The sequence below is a fragment of the Leucoraja erinacea genome, chromosome 17 (genome assembly GCF_028641065.1).
Source record: "Leucoraja erinacea ecotype New England chromosome 17, Leri_hhj_1, whole genome shotgun sequence".
Taxonomy (NCBI): Eukaryota; Metazoa; Chordata; class Chondrichthyes; order Rajiformes; family Rajidae; genus Leucoraja; species Leucoraja erinaceus.
Window position 1 is genome coordinate 21534518 of NC_073393.1, and position 25651 is coordinate 21560168.

Here is a 25651-nt window from a genome sequence, read left to right on the forward strand (position 1 = left end):
GATGTGGCCCTTGTGGCTAAGGGGATCAGAGGGTAAGGAGAGAAGGCAGGTACGGGATACTGAGTTGGATGATCAGCCATGATCATATTGAATGGCGGTGCAGGCTCGAAGGGCCGAATGGCCTACTCCTGCACCTAATTTCTATGTTTCTATCTGCAATAGACAATAGGTGCAGGAGTAGGCCATTCGGCCCTTCGAGCCAGCACCGCCATTCAATGTGATCATGGCTGATCATCCCCAATCAGCACCCCGTTCCTGCCTTCTCCCCATATCCCCTGACTCCGCTATTTTTAAGAGCCCAATCTAACCATTGAAAGCATCCAGAGAACCTGCCTCCACCGCCCTCTGAGGCAGAGAATTCCACCGACTCACCATTCTCTGTGAAAAAAAGTGTCTCCTCGTCTCCGTTCTAAATGGCTTACTCCTTATTCTTAAACTGTGGCCCCTGGTTCTGGGCTCCCCCAACATCGGGAACATGTTTCCTGCCTCTAGTGTGTCCAAGCCATTAACAATCTTATATGTTTCAAAGAAATCCTCTCTCATCCTTCTACACTCCAGAGTGTACAAGCCCAGCTGCTCCATTCTCTCAGCATATGACAGTCCCGCCATCCCGGGAATTAACCTTGTAAACCTACGCTGCACTCCCTCAATAGCAAGAATGTCATTTATCAAATTAGGGGACCAAAACTGCACACAATACTCCAGGTGTGGTCTCACTGGGGCTCTGTACAACTGCAGAAGGACCTCTTTGCTCCTACATTCGATTCCTCTTGTTATGAAGGCCAACATGCCATTCGCTTTCTTCACTGCCTGCTGTATCTACATGCTTACTTTCATAGACTGATGTACAAGGATCCCCAGATCCCGTTGTACTTCCCCTTTTCCCAACTTATTTAGATAGTAATCTGCCTTCCTGTTTTTGCTACCAAAGTGGATAACCACACATTTATCCACATTAAACTTCATCTGCCATGCATCTACCCACTCCCCCAACCTGTCCAAGTCACCCTGCATTCTCATAGCATCCTCCTCACAGTTCACACTGCCACCCAGCTTTGTGTCATCTGCAAATTTGCTAATGTTACTTTGAATCCCTTCATCCAAATCATTGATGTATATTGTAAATAGCTGCGGTCCCAGCACCGAGCCTTGCGGTACCCCACTAGTCACTGCCTGCCATTCTGAAAGGGACCCGTTAATCCCTACTCTTTGTTTCCTGTCTGCCAACCACTTCTCTATCCATGTCAGCACTCTACCCCCAATACCATGTGCCCTACTTTGCCCACTAATCTCCTATGTGGGACCTTATCAAATGCTTTCTGAAAGTCCAGGTACACTACATCCACTGGCTCTCCCTTGTCCATTTTCCTAGTTACATCTTCAAAAAATCCCAGAAGATTAGTCAAGCATGATTTCCCCTTCGTAAATCCATGCTGACTCGGACCGATCCTGTTACTGCTATCCAAATGTGCCGCTATCTCATCTTTTATAATTGACTCCAGCATCTTCCCCATCACCGATGTCAGGCTAACTGACCTATAATTCCCTGTTTTTTCTCTCCCGCATTTCTTAAAATGTGGGGTAACATTAGCTACCCTCCAATCCACAGGAACTGATCCTGAGTCTATAGAACATTGGAAAATTATCACCAATGCATCCACGATTTCTAGAGCCACTTCCTTAAGTACCCTGGGATGCAGACCATCAGGCCCTGGGGATTTATCAGTCTTCAGTCCCATCAGTCTATCCAACACCATTTCCTGCCTAATGATGATTTCCTTCCGTTCTTCTGTCACCCCAGATCCTCTGGCCACTACTATATCAGGAAGATTGTTTGTGTCCTCCTTAGTGAAGACAGATCCAAAGTAACTGTTCAACTTATCTTTTCCTTGTTCCCCATAATAAATTCACCTTTTTCGGTCCTCAAGGGTCCACTTTGGTCTCAACTATTTTTTTTCCTCTTCACATACCTAAAGATGCTTTTACTATCCTGCTTTACATTCTTGGCTAGCTTACCTTCATACATCATCTTTTCTCCCTTTATTGTCTTTTTGGTTATCTTCTGTTGTTCTTTGAACATTACCCAATCCTCTTGCTTCCCACTCATCTTTGCTACGTTGTACTTCTTCGCTTTAATTTTTATACTGTCCCTGACGTCCCTTGTCAGCCATGGTCGTCCCTTTCTCCCCTTGGAATCTTTCTTCTAGGAATGAACTGATCCTGCACCTTCTGTATTATTCCTAGAAATACCTGCCATTTTTGTTCCACTGTCATCCCTGCTAGTGTATCTTTCCAGTCAACTTTGGCCAGCTCCTCCCTCATGGCCCCATAGTCCCCTTTATTCAACTGCAACACTGACACCTCTGATCTACTCTTCTCCCGCTCCAATTGTAGATTAATCCTGACCATGTTATGGTCACTGCCTCCTAATGGCTCATTAACCTCGATGTCCTTTATCAAATCCGGTTCATTACATAATACTAAATCCAGAATTGTCTTCTCCCTGGTAGGCTCCAATACAAGCTGTTCAAAGAATCCATCACAAAGGCACTCTACAAAGTCCCTTTCTTGGGGTCCAGTACCAACCTGATTTTCCCAGTCTACCTGCATATTGAAATCCTCCATAACAATCACAGCATTAATTTTACTACATGCCAATTTTAACTCCTGATTCAACTTGCACTCTATGTCCAGGCTACTGTTTGGGGGCCTGTAGATTAGTCCCATTAGGGTATGTTTACCCTTACAATTCCTTAGTTCTGGCCATACTGACTCCACATCTCCTGTTTCAATGTCACCCCTTTGCAAGGAACTGAATTTCATTCCTCACCAACATGGCAACCCCACCCCCTCTGCCACATGTCAGTCTTTTCGATAGGAAGAATACCCTTGAATATTCAGTTCCCAGCCCTGGCCCTCGCACCCATGTCTCAGTAATTCCCACACCATCTTTCTTGCCAGTTTCGAACTGAGCTTCAAGCTCGTCCACTTTATTCCTTATACTTTGCTAATTCATAGACACTACTTTGACCTCCATATTCACTTCCCCCCTCGCAATTAGCCCTGACCTTACTCTGTTGTCCATTCTCAAGCTTTTCTTCCCATTAATTCGAGAATATTGTGTAATTTTTCCTGTAGCCACTTCCCCTTCAACTCCATCTTTATAATCCCAATTTGTCAATCCCTCCCCCCCACTATTTAGCTTAAACCCACACGTGTAGCCCTAGCAAACCTGCCTGCCAGAATATCGGCCCCTCTCCAGTTAAGGTGTAACCCGTCCCTTTTGTACATGTCACCCCTACCCCAGAAGAGATCCCAGTGGTATATAAATCTAAATCCTTGCTCCCTACACCAGCCCCTTAGCCACACATTCAGATCCCCTATCTCCCTGTTCCTGTCCTCTCTAGTACTTGGTACTGGAAGCAATCCAGAGATAACCACCCTAGAAGTCCAGCATTTCAGTCTTCTTCCCAACTCTCTGAAGTCATGTTGGAGAACCTCGTTCCTCTTCTTCCCGATGTCGTTTGTGCCTACTTGCACAACTACTGCCGGCTGTTCACCTTCTCTCTTGAGGATGTTCAGAATTCGGCTTGTGACATCCTGAACCCTGGCACCAGGAAGGCAGCAGACCATCCTCGCATCTCGTCTGCCGCCACAGAATCTCCTGTCCACTCCTCGGACAATGGAGTCACCCACCACTAGGACTCTGCCCGACGTCGGTCTCGCCGGTCGAGTCCCATCTCCAGGATTGGAGCCACCGACGTGTCCGCCGCTCGGACTAGCAACCTTGTCTCCAGTTCTCAAGAGGGCGTACCTGTTTTCATTAGGCACCGCCACCTGAGTCTTTGACGATTTCGATTTCCACCCTTTCCGTCACATACCTTGGTTCTTCCCTGTAACCTCGGCGTGACTACCTCACTGTAGGTCCTGTCCAGGAAACTCGTTTTCCCGGATGGCCCTGAGGTCATCCAGCTGCTTCTCCAGTGCCCCAACACGGTCCTTTAGGAGCTGAAGCTGGACGCACTTGCCTCAGTTGTAGCAGCCAGAGGCTCCATCTGTGTCCCTGGGTTCCCACATTCTGCAAGCTTCACACTGTCTCATCTGCCCCGACATGTGTTCACCACGCTCCGTCCTCTCGAGCTTTATGAGGTTCCTCCTCTCCTCAGCCTCCTCGCCGAAGACTCTTGAGCAAAAGACTCACACTTTACTAACAAGCCAAAGACTCACACTTTATTCAAGGCAGCACTGGCAGTTAGCAACGTATGACGTCACAATGGGATCTAATTCACATAAACTGCCTGTCAGCAGTGTTCCAGCCACAATTACATCACAATGAGATCTCATTTACATTTTTTTTAAAGTTAATTTTCAAAAACAGCAGCTTCCGCCTCACAATGATGTCATTGGGGGGTAGGGAGGGAGTGAGTGTCTGAGGGTAGGGGAAAGGAGAGGGAGGGAGAGGTGAGCGGGGAGGGGAGGAGGAGAGGGGAAAGAGGGAGGGAGTGCTGGGGGTGAGGGGAAATGAGCGTAGGGGAACGGGTTGCGTTGGGGGCACATTTTAAACTTTACAAAACCCCACTGACCAATTTCACTTGCATGCACTGACAGTTAGCAGCTTATGATGTCACAATGGGATCTGAATCTCATTTACATAAAAGATTGCTCTTTTCAACAAAATTCTGTTACAATGTTAAAGACAGGACTCCCAGAGCAAAAAGAGATTTGTTACATTGTTGCAAGGAGAGTGGGGGAGGGGAGGAGAGGGGAAAGAAGAGAGATGGTGAAGAGGAGGGGGATGGAGTGCTGGGGAATGAGGGGAAATGAGCCGTGCCTGCGCAGTTGGGGGCTATGGGTGAGTGGTGGAATATTGCGTTGGGGGAACGGGTTGCGTTGGTGGAACAGGTGAGCGGTGAAATTTTGCGTTGGGGGAACGGGGCCAAGCGGGTCCCACTTGCCTAGATCACGACAAATTCTAAGTTATATTTCACAATAAAACTTATCTAAGCAAATTCTTGAAAATGTATTTTGGTAAACTGCATAACATTGCATTGAACCATAATGAATATTTGTCTGAGGTAACTTACTTGGCAAGGAATGAAACGTTTTAGTGTCTATTTGATATGAAAGGAAAAATTGGCTGAAATTCGTGCTGTGAAGTGATGACAGTCGTGGAATGTTTGGGTGATTCAGTTCTGTGCATCCTCAGGGCACTGAAACTTATTATTATTGCTCTCACATCTTGCGGAGATCAGGAAATTGAATTATTCTGCTCTATATGGTTTTGCTACATAATATTTTAACTGGCTGAGCAGCTGATTTCTTATTCTTAGGGTGCACCACAGGGTGAAATATAGTACTAGATCTAGAGGGAGGAAAAGATGTATCTTGGAAATGTACGTTTTAGCTTCCCAATGTAGAATAAGCACGGAGGAATAGGAGCAGGCGTTGAAAGGTCCCGATCCAAACCGTCACCTATCCATGTTCTCCAGGGATGCTGCCTGACCCGCTGAGTTACTACAGCACTTCAATACGTCTATACCCCATTCCCTTTCTAACAAAAAACTTCAGTTAATTTGCCTTTCTAAATACTTACTGTACCTGCATGCTCACTGACTGTGTTTCATGAACGAGGCCACCCTGAACCCTCCCTCTGTTGAGCAGCATTCTGTAGTTTCTATTCGTTTAAGCCATATTCTGCGTTTCTATTCTACCAAAGTAGATAATTACTTTAATAATAAATGATAATAATCTACCAATTTTTTGCCTACTCATCTATCCTGTAGCTGTCTCTGTTCAGACTTCTTGCATCCTCCCCATGACTTATTTGCCAGAAAAGCTTGGCAATGATACACTCTACCTTCGCATAAGTAATTACATTGATTCTAAGTAGTTGAGGTCCCAATTTTATCAAATGATTAGTTAGAACTTGGCACATGAAAATAATACATTTATTTTAACTCTGTTATTTGTTGGTTAGCCAATTATCTAAGTATGCGTATGTGCACCTCTTCTATAAATTTAAATTATTTTGGTTTGTCATTTATCAAAAGTATATTAGCTTTTTTCAAAATTCAATAATGGTCTGTTACCAATTGATTCCACAACACATATTCTTCTAACAATTTTTCTGAATACACTGCATATTTCCCCGCAGCTATCTTTGCCAAGTCTCACAACTTCTGCTTTTATCTCTGCCCTTTGTTCCACCCATTTGTCTATCAAAACCCCCCCTGCTTGTTCCCATCTATTATTCACCATGCTCTTGCTTCTCCCCTCTTCTAATTTTCTTTACCCCATCTCCATACAATCGGTGTGAAGAAGGGTCTCAACCCAAAATGTCACCTTTCCATGTTCTCCAGAGATGCTGCCTGACCTACTGAGTTTCTCCATCACTTTGTGCCCTGTTGTATATTAACCAGCCTCTGCAGTTCCTTGTTTCTACAGGCTATCTTTGCCACTTTGAATTATCTAAATTATATGACAATGAAAGTTTCCCATTGTTAATGCATTACTTTTTCTTGCAAGCCCTGTTATTTCCTGATTTGTTTTCTGCCCTCTATAATACCTTCTGTGGGGAGCCTTTAGACTGTTCCCAACAATGAGATCTGTTGCTGTTTCTTATCTTCACCCAAACTGATTCATGATTTACGGAGCCAATATCATTTGTCACTACGTTGTTTAAGAAGGAACTGCAGATGCTGGAGAATCGAAGGTTACACAGAAAAGCTGGAGAAACTCAGCGGGTGAAGCAGCATCAAAGGAGCGAAGAAAATAGGCTACGTTCCGGGCCGAAACCCTTCTTCAGACGGTTTCGGCCCGAAACGTTGCCTATTTCCTTCGCTCCATAGATGCTGCTGCACCCGCTGAGTTTCTCCAGCTTTTCTGTGTAACCTTCATTTGTCACTACTATGGTGATCTCTTGTGCAGAGTTAAGTATCTAATTGCTGCCTATCTTTATGAGATAGAGAACCTGTTAACAAATTGTGAATCTTTTCATTTACTAAATTAAATATTAAAACATATGTTTTAATACACTGTTTTTATAGATCCATTGTTTCTGTGTTCAGACCTAATTGATAAAGAAATCAGTAACCTTACCTATTCTGTACCTTCACTTAATGTTGGCCAAGATTTCCGATGTTCAGGTATGTATCCCAAACTCCTTTTTTTAATCTTTACCCACCTTAATATATACTATGTTTTAAGTGTTTGTAATTATTTCCACAAGTCTCTTATCCCCTCATATTTTGTAAACTGTTTAATAGATACTAAATTATCTGATGGAAGGAATTTATCCAATTCATTTATCCAATAAGTAATAATGGGGCCACTTTTTGTGGTTAGCAGTGTACCCGAGGAACATCTAGAAAGATCAGGAAAAAAATCCATGATCTCGTTTCCCCCATCCCGATCGCGTGACCCAAAGTTGAAAGGCAGCTTGGTTAAAATTCACTGAGGTGTGTTCAACCAACAAAGAAACCACAATTTCCCCTTACCATGTCCCATCTCCCAGCTGAGAAGCAATGAATCAAAACTGTGGTAGTCACTTGTAGACATAATAAGAAAAAACTGAATGTTCAAAATATATGTACAATTAAAATACATTTAATAATACAGCATGCAATATAAATAATAGAATAACTAATCTCTGTCTATGCTATCTAATCAATATTATGCACTTTACACCAATCTGCTAATAAATTAATAACTTTTGAAAACTGCCGAGTTGCAAAATTATCTCTAAGTATATATGTGCCCTTGGGCTAGGAATTAAAAGCATAATAGATAGAACATAGAACAGATCCTTCGGTCAACCATGTCTGTGCTGACCATGATGCCAATTTCAATTGCACATCTGTCTGCACATGAGCTACATCCTTCGATTCCTTACCTATTCATTGCCTATTTAAATGCTCTTAAATATCACCCCTCACAAGACAATTCCACTACCCGAGTGATCCAATGAAGAATCTGTTGAATCTTAATGCGGTGAGAGGGGCCCACCCTGCCTGATTCTTTCTACAAGGGTGGAGTCCCACTCTCAACACATGCTGCCCTGTGGTGGATGTAATGAGGATGAGAAGATTAGCCACTCTGTGTACTGTGTAGGCATAAAAGTTCTAGAATAGGATGCAAGGATTCTTGTTGAGGTTCATCATGAGCAGCTGCAAAACAGAACATTTGCTACTTTAAAGGCTGTCTCGAGGAATGTGTAATGTGTCAAACATGAAGTGCTGCTAGAAGATCATCAACTAAGTGCAAGGTGCATTGACAGTACAATACTGCCGAATTGCACATGCTGGCTCTGCAGCAACGCAGAGGGGTTGTGGTGAAGGACTGCAGTCTAATGTCCTTCTGCCACTAGATATTGAGGGGCTAAGCCTGATCCATTACAAATACTGACCTTCGCACCATTGAAGAGATCTTCATAGGAGGTGCTGCCTCAAAAGGATGGCCAGCTACATCAAGAACTCACACCACCCTGGCTACCCTCAGTTTGCTCCTACCATCGGGAAGGAGGTATAGGAGTGTGAAAAATATGACCACTTGGTTCAAAAATAGCTTCTTCCCAGCAACCATCATGCTGTTGATCACTATATAACACAAAACTCAGCAACTATGATCTACTGTGGATTTTATTTTGCTTGCACTACGGACTTCGGTTTTGCACTATTCTAGACCAATCAGGCTTTTGAACACTATCTTCAACTATGAACTATGGAATGTATTTGATTGCACTAAGGAATTTGTGTTTTAATTTTTCACTAGTATTGGGCTTATTAATTTATTGAACTCTTGTTTATTATATATTGTCTATGTATATTGTGTTTATATGCCTGTTAAGCTGTTACAAGTAAAAATGTCATTGTTACACTTTTGGTACAAACAATTAAACTTGACGGTTATTGTTAATATTTCTGGGAAAGTCCTTTCTCAATATATTTCATGAATAATTGCATGCCATAGTTTTTTTGTAGTCTGTCCGCACATTCTGGCATCATAACCAACAAGTAATTACTTATTAGTTGAACAAGGCATTTTTTCAGTTTTCAATGCTCTTCATCCAACAAAATAATTTCTAATTTCTGATGACTACAAGGATCAGTCATTTTGCTTAAAAGAAACTCATGCTGATTTGTTTAATCCTTATAGGTTGTTCAACTGTAACAGCATCCTTGAACAGTAGGAATTTCAGCAAGATTCTTCAGGCTTGCCCTAACAAATGTGATCGACATAAAGTGATACAAGAGTGTGAGGAAAGATATAAAAAGGAGCTTAAGAAGTTACAAGCCAGTAACATTAACAAAACTGATAAAAGTAAGTAATTAGTTTATTATCCCTTAAAATGGCAACAGGGTGTATTCATAAACATATTTGTACAGCTAAACTGTTGCATTTTCAATGTGCATGCAATCAAATGGGAAGATGGGAACCATTAGAAAAATGATCAAATGTATGTGTTCTCAGGAGGGGAGAGGTGGGAGGACTAGATTTCTGTCCCCTTCCCAACCTCCTCTCCTTTATCAAACATGTTCATCCACCTCCCCTTTCTGTTTCCATTGATCTACTACCCACCTTCACCCACTGGATCCCCCTCTCCCATCTGGTTCTGATTTCATCTGCCCCTCACCTCTCCCTTGATTATTGCCATTATCAGCTTCCTTATTAATCATATTCCACCACTTGATAGCCTTTTTGTTTCCACATCATCCTCCTAGCTGCCTCCACCTTCACCTTCCCCTGGCTCCACTTACATTTTGTGGAATTTGGAGTCAGAGGTTGGACAACCAATCATCCACCTGCATTTGTGTCCCAAATCTGCCGCCCCAACTTCCTGGCTCGATCTGTTTTTAGACCTGATACGATCAAGGGCCAAGACGAATAATGTACCTTTTATACATTATAACCTTATATTGTTTTATTTTGCAGATTTATTTTTTACTCCAATCAGAAGAACTACATCTTGTATCACAGATTGCTGTATTAAGCAAACAGATTCTATGAACTCAACACCTACAAAGGATTTCCACTTAAAAAGTGAGTATGGTTCTTGATTTTGGGACCTTCGTTATACTTTTGAGGTTTGTGCTTAAGTTAGTTCAGCTGTGTTGTAGAAACGATTACGTTAAGAATGCCATGTTATAAAGAAGAAAACTCTGAATGAAAAAACAGGTTGGTTATGAAAGCGACAGTTACCCTGGTTCTTTGCTCATTTAGATTCCCCTTACTCTGGTGTTTCTTGCAAAGGCAGGTTAAGTGTTATTTCTTGGATTTAGCACCAGCATTCAAAAGCAATGAAAAGGAACAAATAATTAGTGAGCATCAGTCAATGCTGATTCAGTCAGAATAGATTCTGAAGGGGAAGCAGGCAAATGCAGTCCTCCATAATGTTTGGGACAAAGACCCATCATTTATTTATTTGCCTCTGTACTCCACAATGTGAGATTTGTAATAGAAAAAAAATCACATGTGGTTAAAATGCACATTCTCAGATTTTAATAAAGGCCATTTTTATACATTTTGGTTTCACCATGTAGAAATTACAGCAGTGTTTATACATAGTCCCCTTATTTCAGGGCACCATAATGTTTGGGACACAGCAGTGTCATGTAAATGAAAGTAGTCATGTTTAGTATTTTGTTGCATATCCTTTGCATGCAATGACTCTTGAAGTCTGCGATTCATGGACATCACCAGTTGCCGAGTGTCTTTTCGGGTGATGCTTTGCCAGGCCTGTATTGCAGCCATCTTTACTTTATGCTTGTTCTGGAGGCTAGTCCCCTTCAGTTTTCTCTTCAGCATATAAAAGGCATGCTCAATTGGGTTCAGATCGGGTGATTCTTGGCCACTCAAGAATTGAACATTTTTTAGCTTTGAAAAACTCTTTTTGTTGCTTTTGAGATCATTGTCTTGCTGTAGAATGAACCGCTGGCCAATGAGTTTTGAGGCATTTGTTTGAACTTGAGCAGATAGAATGTGTTTATACACTTCAGCATTAATTATGTTACTACCATCAGCAGTTGTATCATCAATGAAGATAAGTGAGCCAGTACCTTCAACAGCCATACATGCCCAGGCCATAACACTCCCACCACTGTGTTTCACAGATGTGGTGGTGTGCTTTGGATCTTTAGCGGTTCCTTCTCTCCTCCATACTTGCTCTTGCTATTACACTGATTACTCCAGAACCAGGGGCCACAGTTTAAGAATAAGGCTTAAGCCATTTAGAACGGAGACGAGGAAACACTTTTTCTCACAGAGTGGTGAGTCTTTGGAATTCTCTGCCTCAGAGGGCGGTGGATGCAGGTTCTCTGGATGCTTTCAAGAGAGAGCTAGATAGGGCTCTTAAAAATAGCAGAGTCGGGGAATGTGGGGAGAAGGCAGGAACGGGGTACTGATTGTGGATGATCAGCCATAATCATATTGAATGACGGTGCTGGCTCGAAGGGCCGAATGGCCTACTCCTGCGTCTATTGTCTATTGATATGTTAATCTTCGTCTCATCTGCCCACGTCCTTTTTCCAGAACTGTAGTTGCTATTTTAAGTACTTCTTGGCAAGCTGTAAACTGGCCATCCAATTTTTGCAGCTAACCAGTGGTTTGCATCTCGTAGTGTAGCCTCTGTATTTCTGTTCATGAAGTCTTCTGCGGACAGGGGTAATTGACAAATCCACAGCTGACTCCTGAAGAGTGTTTCTGATCTGTCGGACAGGTGTTTGGGGATTTTTCTTTATTATAGAGAGAATTCTTCTGTCATCAGCTGTGAAGGTCTTCCTTGGCCTGCAAGTCCCTTTGCGATTAGTAAGCTCACCAGTGCTCTTTTTTCTTAATGATGTCCCAACCGTTGATGTTGGTAAGCCTAAGGTTTGGCTGATGTCTCTAACAGTTTTATTCTTGTTTCTCAGTTTCATAATGGCTTCATTGACTTTCATTGGCACAACTTTGGTCCTCATGTTGATAAACAGCAATAAAAGTTTTGAAATGTGATGGAAAGACTGGAGGAAAGACTAGGTGCTGATAGCTCTCTTATAGCTGAATTAAGGAGGCATTTAAACACCCATGAGCAATTACAAACACTTGTGAAGCCATGTGTCCCAAACATTATAGTGTCCTGAAATGGGGAGACTATGTACAACACAGCTGTAATGTCCATATGGTGAAACCAAAATGTATAAAATCACCCATTAATAAAATCTGACAATGTGCACTTTAACCACATGTGATTTTTTTTTTTCTATTACAATCCTTAAATTGTGGAGTACAGAGGCAAATAAATAAATGATGGTTCTTTGTCCCAAACATTATGGAGGGCACTGTACATAGAGGCCACTAATATATTTTTATAGGTGTGTGGCGGCACTAGGTGATGGGCCACGCACTGTACATAACCGTCGGCTCTTTGGGGGGTCACGTGTCTCAGTGACGAGAGATAGGGGTCACGGTTTGGTCACGGGTGCCCCTGGGGAATATTTAAGGGTTAATCATGTCGGGATCACCAAATGTAGCGGACGTGGAGTTGTCCGTTAAAAAACGAGGCAGACACGAAGTTTGTTCGAAATACTGGTTCTTTATTACTACACTAATTCTCCTCACTCACCAACCCTGTGCGAGCGCGATTAACCCTTAAATACTCCCCAGGGGCACCCGTGACTAAACCGTGACCCCTATCTCTCGTCACCGGGCACATGCGACCCCCCAAAGAGCCGAATGTTATGTACAGTGCGTGGCCCATCACCCAGTGCCGCCACAGGTGTAACAAAGGCTTTACTTGGATGGACATGAGATGCTGCACCAGATGATAATTTTGGAGTTGCAAGGTGCCAACTATTTTCTGTGAGCACTTTCAGGGGTGTAGTTTCTCCAAATACTTGTCTAATTTCCAGCAAAATAAATCTGTTTTCTACTTCAGGGTCCTTGTTGAATGTGCCTTTTTATCTTTGCTGTGGCTATGCTAAGACTGTATCACACTTTGCGATAAAGTGTTTTTATTAAGAAAATCTGACATTTTTCTTCCTCTTGGTGTTGACTGGCCTAGATGTCTCTTCCTTCATCCTTGACTCCTTTGGGGTTGGTCTTTAGGCGCTTGGGCCTTGGATGTTATTGACAACACTGAAGAACACTCACATGCCTTGGTTGTTGGCATGTTGTTAAGACTCATGTGCTCTCTCTACTCACTCTGTTCATCAGATAATGTGTTTTGCATCATAGGATACATTCGCTCAGATTCTCATGGCCCTATTTGAATCTATATACATCTAACTTAAAAATAATCAATTGTTTCTGTCATGCAACTAAACTAAAAGATGGCACTACATCTCCTTCGAGAGTAGTTGCGAGTGATGATTCATGTATATTCAGCATCAATGCATTTGGATATTGATTTTGTATTCCCACTCGAACATCAGAGGAATAGATATTAGAAATCATATGATAGATTTAAACTGTGCATGTATTAAATTGTTTATATGTGAACTTTTAATTCCCAATTTTCATGCCGCCAAAAATATTCACTCTTTTCCCACTGAAAGCAATTGTTTTTTAATTAATGGCCTATTAAGTTTCCAGTTTGTTGTACATGAAGGACTAAGACTAAAAGCTGTTTTCAGGCCAGGAAGAAATTGAGTCAAAGCAGCATGGTGAAGAGAAGCCTATTAAAAGTAGTAAGAAAACCAAGGGAGAAATGAGAAATGGGTGGGAGACATTGTAAAGGGGTTAAGAAAGGTGAGGGGTGGGAGATGGAAGAGAGAGGGAAGAAGGATTAGCATCAGTGTACTGTCAAAGCAGTGGCATTACATAAAATCATGGCTGATCTGATTATAACCTCAACTCGGTACTCTCAAGTCCTGCAGTAACCTTTCACCCACTTCCTTGTCAAGTTTTTATCTAGCGCTGCTGAAAGAATATTCATAGACTCTATTTTTACCTGCCTTTGGGGAAGCGTGTGTTCCAAAAATTGATGGTCTGAAAGAATATATTTTTGTTTATCGCTGTCTTCTAATAGGTGACCACCAAATTTTTAAGTAGTGTCCCCCTTGGTATATGGACATACTTATCTGTTTTATAGTAAATGTCTACTCTGTGTGCTGAAGCAAAACAAGAATTTCATTGTCCTATACAGGGACACATGACAATAAACTCACTTGGACATTGAAATCTTTTTCACAAGCCAAGCAGCTTATTGCAGTGATTAGGCCAATGCATTCACTTAATTTTTTGATGAATCATATACTTTGACATCAGGAACCCACATCTTAAGAGCTCTGAAGTCTCTCGCCGTTCAGATAAAATGCCCAGAGCATCTGCAGTCTCCTATATGCTTTTTATTTTTCTGCTAAAATTGAGTTTCATTTTTTTCATATTATACTCCAGTTGGCAGATCTTTGCTATTTAATCAGCAATTAGTGATGAGCAATAAATATTGTTATTAAATTTGTATAACCCTTTTGAAGAGATTTTCATCCAAAGTTTTTTATCTAAGTTTTTTATCCAAAGTCAATATATTTTCTTTTTGGGAATGGTCATTGAGGTTAATTGTAAAGTAATGGTTGTGTTATGGAAATCGCAATAGATATTTTTTACAAAATGCAAATAATATATAGGACATGAAGTTAAATGTAACCGTGACTGCTTGGCAATTTGAATTCATTTTTTAATCTGTAAGTATTTAAAGTTACAAAGATTCAAATGGTTCATCCATATTCTTTCGGAAGGAAATCCTTGCCAATCTGTGACTCCATTCCACATTAATTGTCTCACAACACCCAGGTTCAGGAACAGCTACTTCCCCACAGCCGTCAGGCTATTAAACTCACCATCAAACAAACTCTGAACAATAACAGCCTATTGCACATTAACTGCTTATTTATTGTGTGTATATATATGGTCTATGGTATATAGACAAACTGAACTTTATCTCCTGTTCTGTATTATGTTTACATATTCTGTTGTGCTGCAGCAAGCAAGAATGTCATTGTCCTATCTGGGACACATGACAATAAAACTTTTGACTCTTGTTCAATTCTGAACATTGCTCTGAATAGCCCAGCAATGGTACCAGTAATAATTGACAATGGGCTTCAACAAACTAAACGGCCAAAGGCATTGTTTCTTTACTTTATTTCCAACTTCCTACATCACTGATAATAAGAGAAAAAATGTACATTGCGTGCAGGTTTTCTTTTGCCACCAATAAAGAAATCTGCATCTGACATTATCCCCAGACAGCAAAGAGAGGCTACAACTCAGTTTAAAGCAACTATTGAACAAGGTCATGCAAATTATGAGAAAATGCAAAATAAAATATTCAAATCCGTAAAGCTATATGTGGTAGTATATTTTCCTATATCAAATTCTGATTAAACTTTCTAATAAAGTTAATGTTCTGTTAAATATTCCAAATTGAGAACTTGAATACATAGTTTTGGTGCTCTTTATTAATGGATACTAAATCTGAGAAATGGCAGGTAATCACAGGTCAAGTCAAGTCTATTTGTCACATACGCATACGACATGTGCAGTGAAATGAAAAGTGGCAATGCCTGCGGAATGTGCAAAAAAGCTACAAAACAGAATAGAACAGAATTACGTATTGGTGAGGAAAAAAAAGAAAGAAAGAAAAAAACCCCCAGCAATTTAAAAAAGACACAACACAACAGTAGTGTGGTGCAGTAAGTTAGTCCCTGGTGAGATAAGAGTTTACAGTCCTAATGGCCTGTGGGAAGAAACTCTGTCTCATCCTCTCTGTTTTCACAGCATGATAGCAGAGGAGTTTGCCTGACCGTAGCAGCTGGAACAGTCCGTTGCTGGGGTGGAAGGGGTCCACCATTAATGTTGCTGGCTCTGAATCTGCACCTTCTGATGTATAGTTCCTGCAGAGGGGCGAGTGTAGTTCCCATAGTGCGTTCGGCCGAATGCACTGTTCTCTGCAGATAAATATCTCCTGATATGAGTTCTCTGTAGAAAATACACAAAACTAGAAAATAAAGGTCTGTAATCATATCTATATACTTTTAAAACTGTGGGTGTGTGTCATTTTGCCTTTGAAACATATCTCCTCGAAAACCAAACGCAACAACGCAGAGATTTTTACATACTTCGGTAGGGATTTAACTTATGATTTCAGAAATCTTCTCTAAATTTGGTCAATTATTTCCCCAGATTTTGAATAAAGTTGTTCACAAAACTCACTTTTTGCTGCTGCTGACGTCACAATGCCCACATGCCCATCAATCGAGGCCCACCTGCATCCTGGCTCCGCCTCTCCGCCGCTGTGGATTAAGGGGGGTAGTTAACATGTGTGCGGGGGGCGGGTAGTTAGTGTGTGTGATGCCGCCCCCCCCGCAACCGTACGTTGGGGGAACAGACGCAACGGGTCTGCACTTGGTCTAGTCATCATTAAATCTAGAAATTCCTTCAGATTTAATTGATTGTTTTATACTTTTAATGATCATTAAAGCTAGGAATTTTAAGTAATCTGTGACTCACGATGTAATCAATAAATTATTGAACAGAGTATAAAAGCTAATTGGTGACGACCATCAGAGCAGCCTGTAAAGTACTCTGCACCGTTCGAACCATTCATCTTGCAAGGGATGAAGATGAACACTTTGGAAATCCTTTTCTGACCTTGTTATGATAATGCAATGAAGTAGGACAGCAGCCCAGCTGCTGCTTTTAAAGTCAAAAGTAACTTTGAAGTAAAATTGAAACCCACATCATAGAAAAAAGAACTCTAAGTTTGAAGAGAGATTCATCAGACATTTCTGCAGCATTTCTCTTCCTCACCCTTGCTTATATTTACCACAGTCATTGTGCATTGTCTCACCGCCATTGAAATGTGAAGGACTCACACATTGCTCTGAGACACTATCTTCGCTTTATCCAAATATCCAAGCATTGCCTATCACCTTCCTTGTAATGTATTTATCTTTTTTCACACAGCCGGCATTTTATTTGATCCTTAAACAACTTTCAATAATATAAAAATAAAATTCTGGAATTAGCAGTTCTGGCAGCATCTGTGAAGAGATAAAGAGTTAATGATTCAAGCAATGGCTAGAAAATAAGTGCATATTAATTTGTTGAGAAAAGGACTATGTGGAGATAACAAAGCGAATGCCAGTGATAGGGTGGAGACCAGGAGGTAATGAATGATGCAAATTGTGATGACTTGCAGATGATATGTCTGGTGGAAATGTAAACAAAAAGAGATAAAGGGAAACAGAGGAGAGTAAAATATATGCTGGAAATATAAACTAATTTAAATATTCTCAATATTTGCAGCATTTGCTTTTCAATTACTTTCCCATAATCTTTATTCCTGTCTGCCTTGTTTGTCCATCACTTCTTTGACAATTACCCCTAATACATTCATTTGTAACATAATCAATTCCAAACTTGACAGCAGTATTACATTGCTCTCTTGGTTAACCTCTTACCTACCATGCATCATATCCAAGTTACTCGTCATTCCTGTAATAATTGACTTACTAGATAATTTCCATTCCCACTATATGAAAGTTTAAAAAACAATGTTATGCCCTGCCCTGCCCTGCCTTTAGGCGTGTATCCCGAATCGCTAGAAATGCCTCCTTAAACCTTGAAACCCACCTCTTTGACGTGACTTTTAATCATTCCTAGACTACTCAGATTGTATCAGATTGACAATTTTCTGGAAGTCAATGCATTATTTATACCAATGTGAACTGGACTGTGATGAACCTCTGACATTTCAATGGAGTAGCAATTTTGGCAGTATTTTTTGCCTCTTCATATTGTCTGTGGTTTTGTATCACCAGAAATAACTCTCCTGAATTTAATATTCTGATGCCACGTTTGTATTGGTGACTACTCTGTAAGACTGTAGGTAAATTATTGCACTATTGATAAGGCTTTTGGCAGCAGGTAGAGCAAACAAATAAATGCAAATGGCTCTTGGACTCACTTTAATAGTAATTTCCTCCCCTTTCTCAAAGTCTTTGATCTTTGTTAGATGTGGTTGCAAATGTGCTTCCTATTTTATTTTTTAAATCAAAGTTAATTTATTTTATTTACCTCAGTCTATCCAGGCCAAGAAAATATAACCTTTTCTACTTCTGAAGTTATTTCCTTCACTTTATTTGCTACAGCTCTTACCTTTGCTTCTATCCCTGCCATAGCTTTCCTAACAGATGCACAGAATATCTGTCTCTAAGCATCACTGGTAGTGGTCAGTAACTTGTGTTTATTACCTTTTATCATTGAAGGAGATAAGAAATCAAAAGACATGATAATTTACGCAACTTTTGTTTGTTTACATGATAAAATAACTGACTCAAATAATTTCAGGTGGTTTAAAAAATTAGAGAGGTTTTTGAGAACCTGTTAACCTATCGCAACAGGTCCAAGGATTATGCCATTGCCTTAGTCCTACACTCATCCCTGGAACACTTGGATAAGAAAGACACCTACGTCAGACCATTTAACTATCTAAGCTTATCACCAAACTCATGGGATTTGTTGTCAGCACTCTTCACTGCAACTCGATCCTCGACTTCTTGACCAACAGACCCCAATCAGTGAGGATAGGGGACTAATCATCCTCTATGATAATCCTCAACACTGGTGCTCCACAAGGATGCATTCTCAGCCCCCTTCTTTACACCTTGTACACACACGGCTGTGCAGCCATGTACAAATCTAATTCAAATTCGCAGACTACACCACCATTGTGGGCCATGTATCAAATAATGATGAGACGGCATACAGGAAAGAGATCGAGATCCTCTACTCCTGGTGTTGAGACAACAACCTCTCAATGTCAGCAAGTTTGCATTGATGGTGCCGAAGTAGAGATGGTAGAAAACTTGAAATTCCTAGGAGTCAATATCACCAACAATTTCTCCTGGACCACCCATATTGAAGCAACGACCATGAAAGCACACCAACTTCCTGCATATGCTTAGGAAGTTTGACATGTCCCCAACAACTCTTACCAACTTCTACAGATGCACCATTGAAAACATTTTATCAGGATTCATCACAATTTAGATTGGGAACAAATCCATTCAAGACTGCAAGAATTTGCAGCGAATTGTGGACACAGCCCAGACCATCACACAAACTATTCTGTGTTTACTCCCTTCTATTGACTCCATTTATTCCTCACACTACCTCGACGAGACCAGCAGCATAATCAAGGACACTCGCTCTTCTCCCCTCTCCCATTAGGCAAAAAGTATAGAAGTGCAGAAACACACACCTCCAGATCCAGGGACAGTTTCTTCCCAGGTGTTATCAGGCAACTGAATCATCCTACCACAACCAGAGAGCAGTGCTGAACGACTATTTATGTCATCGGTAACCCATGGACTATCCTGAATCGTACTTTGCTGGCTTTACCTTGCAATAAATGTTATTCATGTATCTATACACTGTAAATGGTTTGATTGTAATCATGTTTTGTTTTTCTGCTGACTGGATAGCACGCAACAAAAAGCTTTTCATTGTTCAGATTCAGATTCAATTTTAATTGTCATTGTCAGTGTACAGTACAGAGACAACGAAATGCATTTAGCATCTCCCTTGAAGAGCTCGGAACACGTGATAATAAACTAAACTGTAATGAACTGAGAAAAGTGATCAGAACTAACAAAGTGAATAGAACAAAATGTGAGCTGATCAATGTAACTTTCTGCATCTGATTTTGAAAATGAGATGAGAGAATGAAGTTGAAAGGAATCCAGACATTTTACATTCAATGTTATAAGTGAACAATTTCAGAGATTTCATCAGTATCCTGCAATGGAGCAGTATCTGAGTGGGTGAGATCAGCCCGGTTATTGGAGTCTCGATGTCGGAGGCCCGAAACCTGGGGCCAGAGGCCTGATTTCGGAGACCCGAGGTCGGAGTCTGGAGTACCGAGGTCGTAAAGGGGGACCGCCGAGGTCAAAGGCAGTCATGGAGTGGAGGGCCATCGAGAACAAAGGAGGAGGGCCTGGCATGGGGGGGTTCGCCAAGAGAACTAAGGGGGGGGGGGGTGCGATGGGTGTTGAGAACTACGGGGGTTGAGGGGGGGACCATTGTGGGGGAAAAAAGGGATACTTTGTCGGCGCCCTAGGTATAAGCATTTTACTGGGACTTGTCACATGTGACAATAATAATATCTCATCTCAGAATGTTAAACCATATAGCTGCCCAGTGAAATTCAAGTTAGAGGAAACTGCTCAAATAAAACAGAAAGAGCATTTGATTAAGTTCAGATTGAAAATAACATTAGATATACAGAGAAATGAAAGTATAAAAGTGTATTTGTTAAGGATAAGCTAAATTCAGACAATTATGTTGTCAAATGATGCTAAGATGAAACCAGTAATATGTTAATTGTTAATTTAGGATATAGAGAAACTATTTTACACAACATAATTTAAAAAGGACACTTACAATGCAAATCTTCAGTGAAAAATTGAACAGTATATGAAATTATTTCTTGATGACGATCGTATAAGTCAAGCACCTGGAACTGAAGAACTATGATGCTTTCCAAAATTCAAAAACATAAGATCTTGGCAGATAATAAAGTTTAAAGTTTATTATCTGCTAAGATCTTATAATGGTTTTGCTATAAAATAGTAAATGCAACAGTGTGTTAATACCTCAAATTGTGACGAGGTAATTAACTAGTAATATATATTTTTTGATATTGGTTCCACCTGACATAGTGGCCAGGGCTTTGGTCTAATGTCTCAATCAATACTTTAAATGATCGTGGGGCGTGTATAATTTGTGATTTGTACTCCGAGCAGATGAAGCTCAATGTTAAAAGCACAAATTCCTGAAATTACAGATGTAGTCTAACTGTGTTCCTTTGGCCATTTAAATGGCTTTGTAAATTGTCTGAAGAAGGGTCTTGACCCGAAACATCACCCATTTGTCCTCTCCAGAGATGCTGCCTGCCCTGCTGAGTTATTCCAGCTTTTTGTGTCTATCTTTGTAAATTGTTTCTTTGACTGAATTGGAGGAGGGGAAGATAAAATCTGTTAAGAGGTATCTCTTAAGTTGACTTTGAAAACAATGTCCTTGAACTGTCGCACTCTAGGCCAGCCCCCCTACTAAAAGTGTGATATTTAAGTATGCTTACTTAGCGGACAATATAATCACAGTTTTACTACAAAGAGGAATGTTTTAAAGTAGAAACACTGCCCCTGCAAATGAGACTGGAAAATGTCCCTGAAATGACAGGGGAGCAGGTGGTCATAGAGGCTCAGCTGGTTAGCTGAATAAACGGAAATGAACTGCTTCTAGCTAAAAGGCAAACTATAAATAATGCTGATGGACTACAGAGCTTTAACCTTTTTAGATGATTATGTTACAACTGCATAGCTATAACGTTTCGTACTGTTTTCAGATTTTGTTTTGGTTCTTGACAGACTGCAACTAAAAAGTCAATACTACAATAACTTGCATTTGTATATGATCCTTAAAAATCATCACAAATAAAATTAAATTGGGTGAACAGAAACCATGAAGAGAAGAAGAGGTTTTTTAAAACTGAATATAGAACAGTAAAGCAACAGGCTCTTCGGCCCATGATATCTGTGCTGAACATGATGCCTACTTAAACTAAATCTCTCTTCCTTCACGTGCTTTACATCTCTCCATCCATGCATATCCATGTGTCTCATAAAACCTCATGAAGGCTGATATTAACATAAACATATAAAATAGGTGCAGGAGTAGGCCATTCGGCCCTTTGAGCTTGCACCGCCATTCAATATGATCATGGCTGATCATCCAACTCAGTATCCTGTACCAGCCTTCTCTCCATATCCCCCGATACCTTTAGCCACAAGGGTCACATCTAACTCCCTCTTAAATATAGCCAATGAACTGGCCTCAACTACCTTCTGTGGCAGAGAATTCCACAGATTCACCACTCTCTGTGTGAAAAATGTTTTCCTCATCTCGGTCCTAAAAGATTTCCCCCTTATCCTTAAAATGTGACCCCTTGTTCTGGACTTCCCCAACATCGAGAACAATCTTCTTGCATCTAGCCTGTCCAACCCCTTAAGAATTTTGTAAGTTTCTATAAGATCCCCCCTCAATCTTCTAAATTCTAGCGAGTACAAGCCAAGTCTATCCAGTCTTTCTTCATATAAAAGTCCTGACATCCCAGGAATCAGTCTGGTGAACCTTCTCTGTACTCCCTCTATGGCAAGAATGTCTTTCCTCAGATTAGGAGACCAGGTGATTACAGTTTCGGATTCAGGAATAGCTTCTTCGCAGCTATGATAGGACTGCTGAACTGTCCTCTCATATGCTAAGGGTGTAGTCCTAATCTTCCAACCTACTCTTTGTAGGCCTTAGGCCAATGGCTCTTAACCTGGGGGTCAGGACCCCTATGGGGGGGGGGGGGGGGGGGGGGGGGGGATCATTTGGGGCTTTACCGGGGGACATGAAGGGGGTCATTAATACCATGTCTAATTTGTTGAGCCTTGAACTTTTTTAAATCTGCACTTTGTTACTGTAATGCTATATCGCTGTAACATTATATTCTTCACTCTAGTATCTTTCTCTTTACACTATCTACATGATTACAATTAAGCCATCCACCGTGCACAGATAAAGGACAGACCGAAGTGCCTGTTTTGTGCTGTATGCATAATGGCTATGACTGAGTAAAGATACTCGTGGGACGTGGCAATATTCACAAAATTTCGTTCGGAAGGGTGGTTGAGATGAGTATTGACCGCCAACTTTGAAAGTGGGAATTTTTAATTTGCAGTGGTAAATGTTTTATGAACGGGATTTTGCATGTAAAGAGTTCATCTTGATTTTTGGGGGGTCGAAGGAACATGATGGAGGGTACAAAACATGAAAATGATCAAAGATTATCTTTTTATTGATAATTACAATAGGAACACAAAGGTCAAGTGAAATGTCTAGATTTATATATAGCAAGAGATTTAAGGAGCAAATTAGTGAAGGAAAGAAAACAGGAAAGCTGAGATGCTGTTTAAAACTCAGGATGAAATGCTTAAAAAATTGCTTGAAAAGTAGAGAAACAATCGGAGATGTAATTTCATAGAAGGGGTCACACCAGCATTGTTATGTTTTATGGAGTCCAAGGGATGGAATGTAAAGCAAAGTGGGAAGTTTTATTACAGAATGAAAAGCATCACCCTTCATTAATTTTAAACTTAGGTAGGCATGTTTGAGTTGGGCTGAAGGGCTTGTTTCTATGTGTAGGAAAGAACTGTGGAAAGAACTGCAGATGCTGGTTTAAATCGAAGGTAGACAGAATGCTGGAGTAACTCAGCAGAACCCTTCTTCAGACTGGGCTTGTTTCCATGCTGTGTGACTACTGATGAGTCAGAATTGCTATCAAAGAAACCAGTCCTTAATCCAATTTGCATTGTAGGCCTCAAGCATATTGTTTAATTTAACTACATATTATTCTAGTACACATTATGTTCATCCTCACACACATTCCTGCTTGAGCAAATCTGCAGTTATTTGCAATTAATGGATTAAAAATGTTAGAATTATTTCACACATTTCTAACCACGCACAAGACACAGAGCCACTGGCATTTTGTAGAAGTAGCCCCATAAATCTTAACAATCCAATCTCATACTCATGCAGGGTCCACAGGTATTTCGGTGCAATCAGCAAGTAACTCTGAACAGCTTTTCCCTCTTTCATTCAAGGACGGATAGGGGTCAAATTGAGCTTGTGTTCCCAGTACAAAGCTGATTTAATTGAATGCAGCCTTTATTGAATTATTTTCCACTGTATCATTAAATTGCGATAAAGCAGTATTTGTGTTCAGTCATACCCAGAGAATTTTTATTGTCGTTGGAGAGTTTGCTGTAAAGATTCACCAAATTATTCTGGGACTGCTTGGGTATCATTTAATTAAATATTGAAGTAAATGGGATGTTGTGAGTGATTGAAAGATGATTAGAATAATTCCTTTTTTTAAAAACAAAAACATGCAGGCGCATATTTCATTCCCTGCTGTTGCTGTCAATGGCAGATCGTCATCTTATAAGCTGCTTTATCTATGTTACGGTCTGACCGTCTAATTTAAGTAATATATTTTAATTTTTAAACTTTAGAAATATTAAAAAGTCTAACAATTTGAAAATTAAGTTTTTAACTTATTGGAGGTGCTGGCTTGTACCATCACAAAAAAAACCCACTGGTTATAATAGTAGAGAAACAAATCCCGCATGTAGAGCAATCAGAACAAGAGGGTATGACCCTAAAATTAAAATCAGGTCTTTTAGAGGTGATGAAGAATTTCTTAATTCAATGGATATATTAATTCATGAAACTCTCCTTGAAAATATTGTTGTGGTTGAAAAGTTTGGTAGATTGTAATACAAGGCATATTACTTGTATGTGTACATATTTGGCCAATAAACATTCATTCATAACAAAGTAGATTTAAAAAAATATGGCACTGCTCAGTCAATCACGGGTACTTACCTCTGCACCATCGAAGGGATCTATTGGAGTCGCTGCTTCAAAAAGGCAGCCAGCATCATCAAGACCCACATCACCCTGGCCACGCTCTTATTTCACTTGTCCCATCGGGAAGAAGGTATAAGAGTCTGAAAACCAAGTCTGAAAACCAAGGTTCAAGAATAGCCTCCGCAACAACCATTAGGCTCTTGAACACGACAAAACACTAACTAAATTATCAACTATGGGCTGTATTTGTTGCACTAAGGACCAAGATTTCTTGAACCAGTATTGGGGTTATTCATTTATTGATTTTTCTTTTGCTTGTTATTTGTTATCAATGTGTTTTATGTTTATATAGGCCTATAGTGTTGTGCAAGTAAGAATTTCTTTATTCTGTTCTTGGTACATATGACAATTAAACACTGATGATATTTACACCTTACTGCAATTTGGATGATTTCTTTGCAGATCAGAAATACCAGCCACAAGACAGAAGAAACTTATTTACTCCATTGGTCGACAATAAAAGAAGATTTCAGGATCATATTTACTCCTTCGATGATGGCAAGGTTTGCTGTTAGGTTTTCAGAGCAAAGGAATTTGTGTTGAGTTTGAAATCTTGAATCATCTATTACAGATCAATAGATCATACTGATTCCGTTTGTGAAATGATTCAAGGCATCAAGGAATCAACAGGAATTCTTGTTTTCTGAATTAATTCTGGGTATAACTACCTTGTTTGTATGGTTCAATTAAGATTTAGTTTAGTTTAGAGATATAGCGCGGAAACAGGCCCTTCGGCCCACCGAGTCCACACCGACCAGCGATCCCTGCACACTAACATTATCCTACGCACACTGAGAACAATTTACATTTATACCAACCCAATTAACCAACAAAAGTGTACGTCTTTGGAGTGTGGGAGGAATCCGAAGATCTTGGCGTAAACCCACGCAAGTCACAGGGAGAATGTGCAAACTCCGTACAGTCAAGCACCCACAATCAGGATCGAACCTGGGTCTCTGGCGCTGTAAGATGCCTTAAGACATTACACCCATGACACAAACAGCATGACAGAATCTGATGTAATCCATACAAACAATTTAGCTACCTAGATTGATTTAAGGATGTGTCTCAAGGACTAATGAGCGAAGATCTAAGGTAGGGGGCGGAGGAGGGGGTTGTTCCTAGAGTTGTGGGA

The 25651-nt window shown here is 40.5% G+C and overlaps 1 protein-coding gene across 1 annotated transcript in view; it reads left to right on the top strand.

The window, feature by feature from the left end:
* The window catches only part of LOC129705502 (uncharacterized), a 115007-nt gene that overhangs the window by 87315 nt on the left and 2041 nt on the right, over nt 1-25651 (top strand). The window contains exons 20-23 of the mRNA XM_055649091.1: nt 7047-7145; nt 9154-9318; nt 9931-10038; nt 24919-25019. Coding sequence (XP_055505066.1) covers nt 7047-7145; nt 9154-9318; nt 9931-10038; nt 24919-25019 — 473 coding nt within the window. The remainder of the gene's footprint in view (nt 1-7046; nt 7146-9153; nt 9319-9930; nt 10039-24918; nt 25020-25651) is intronic.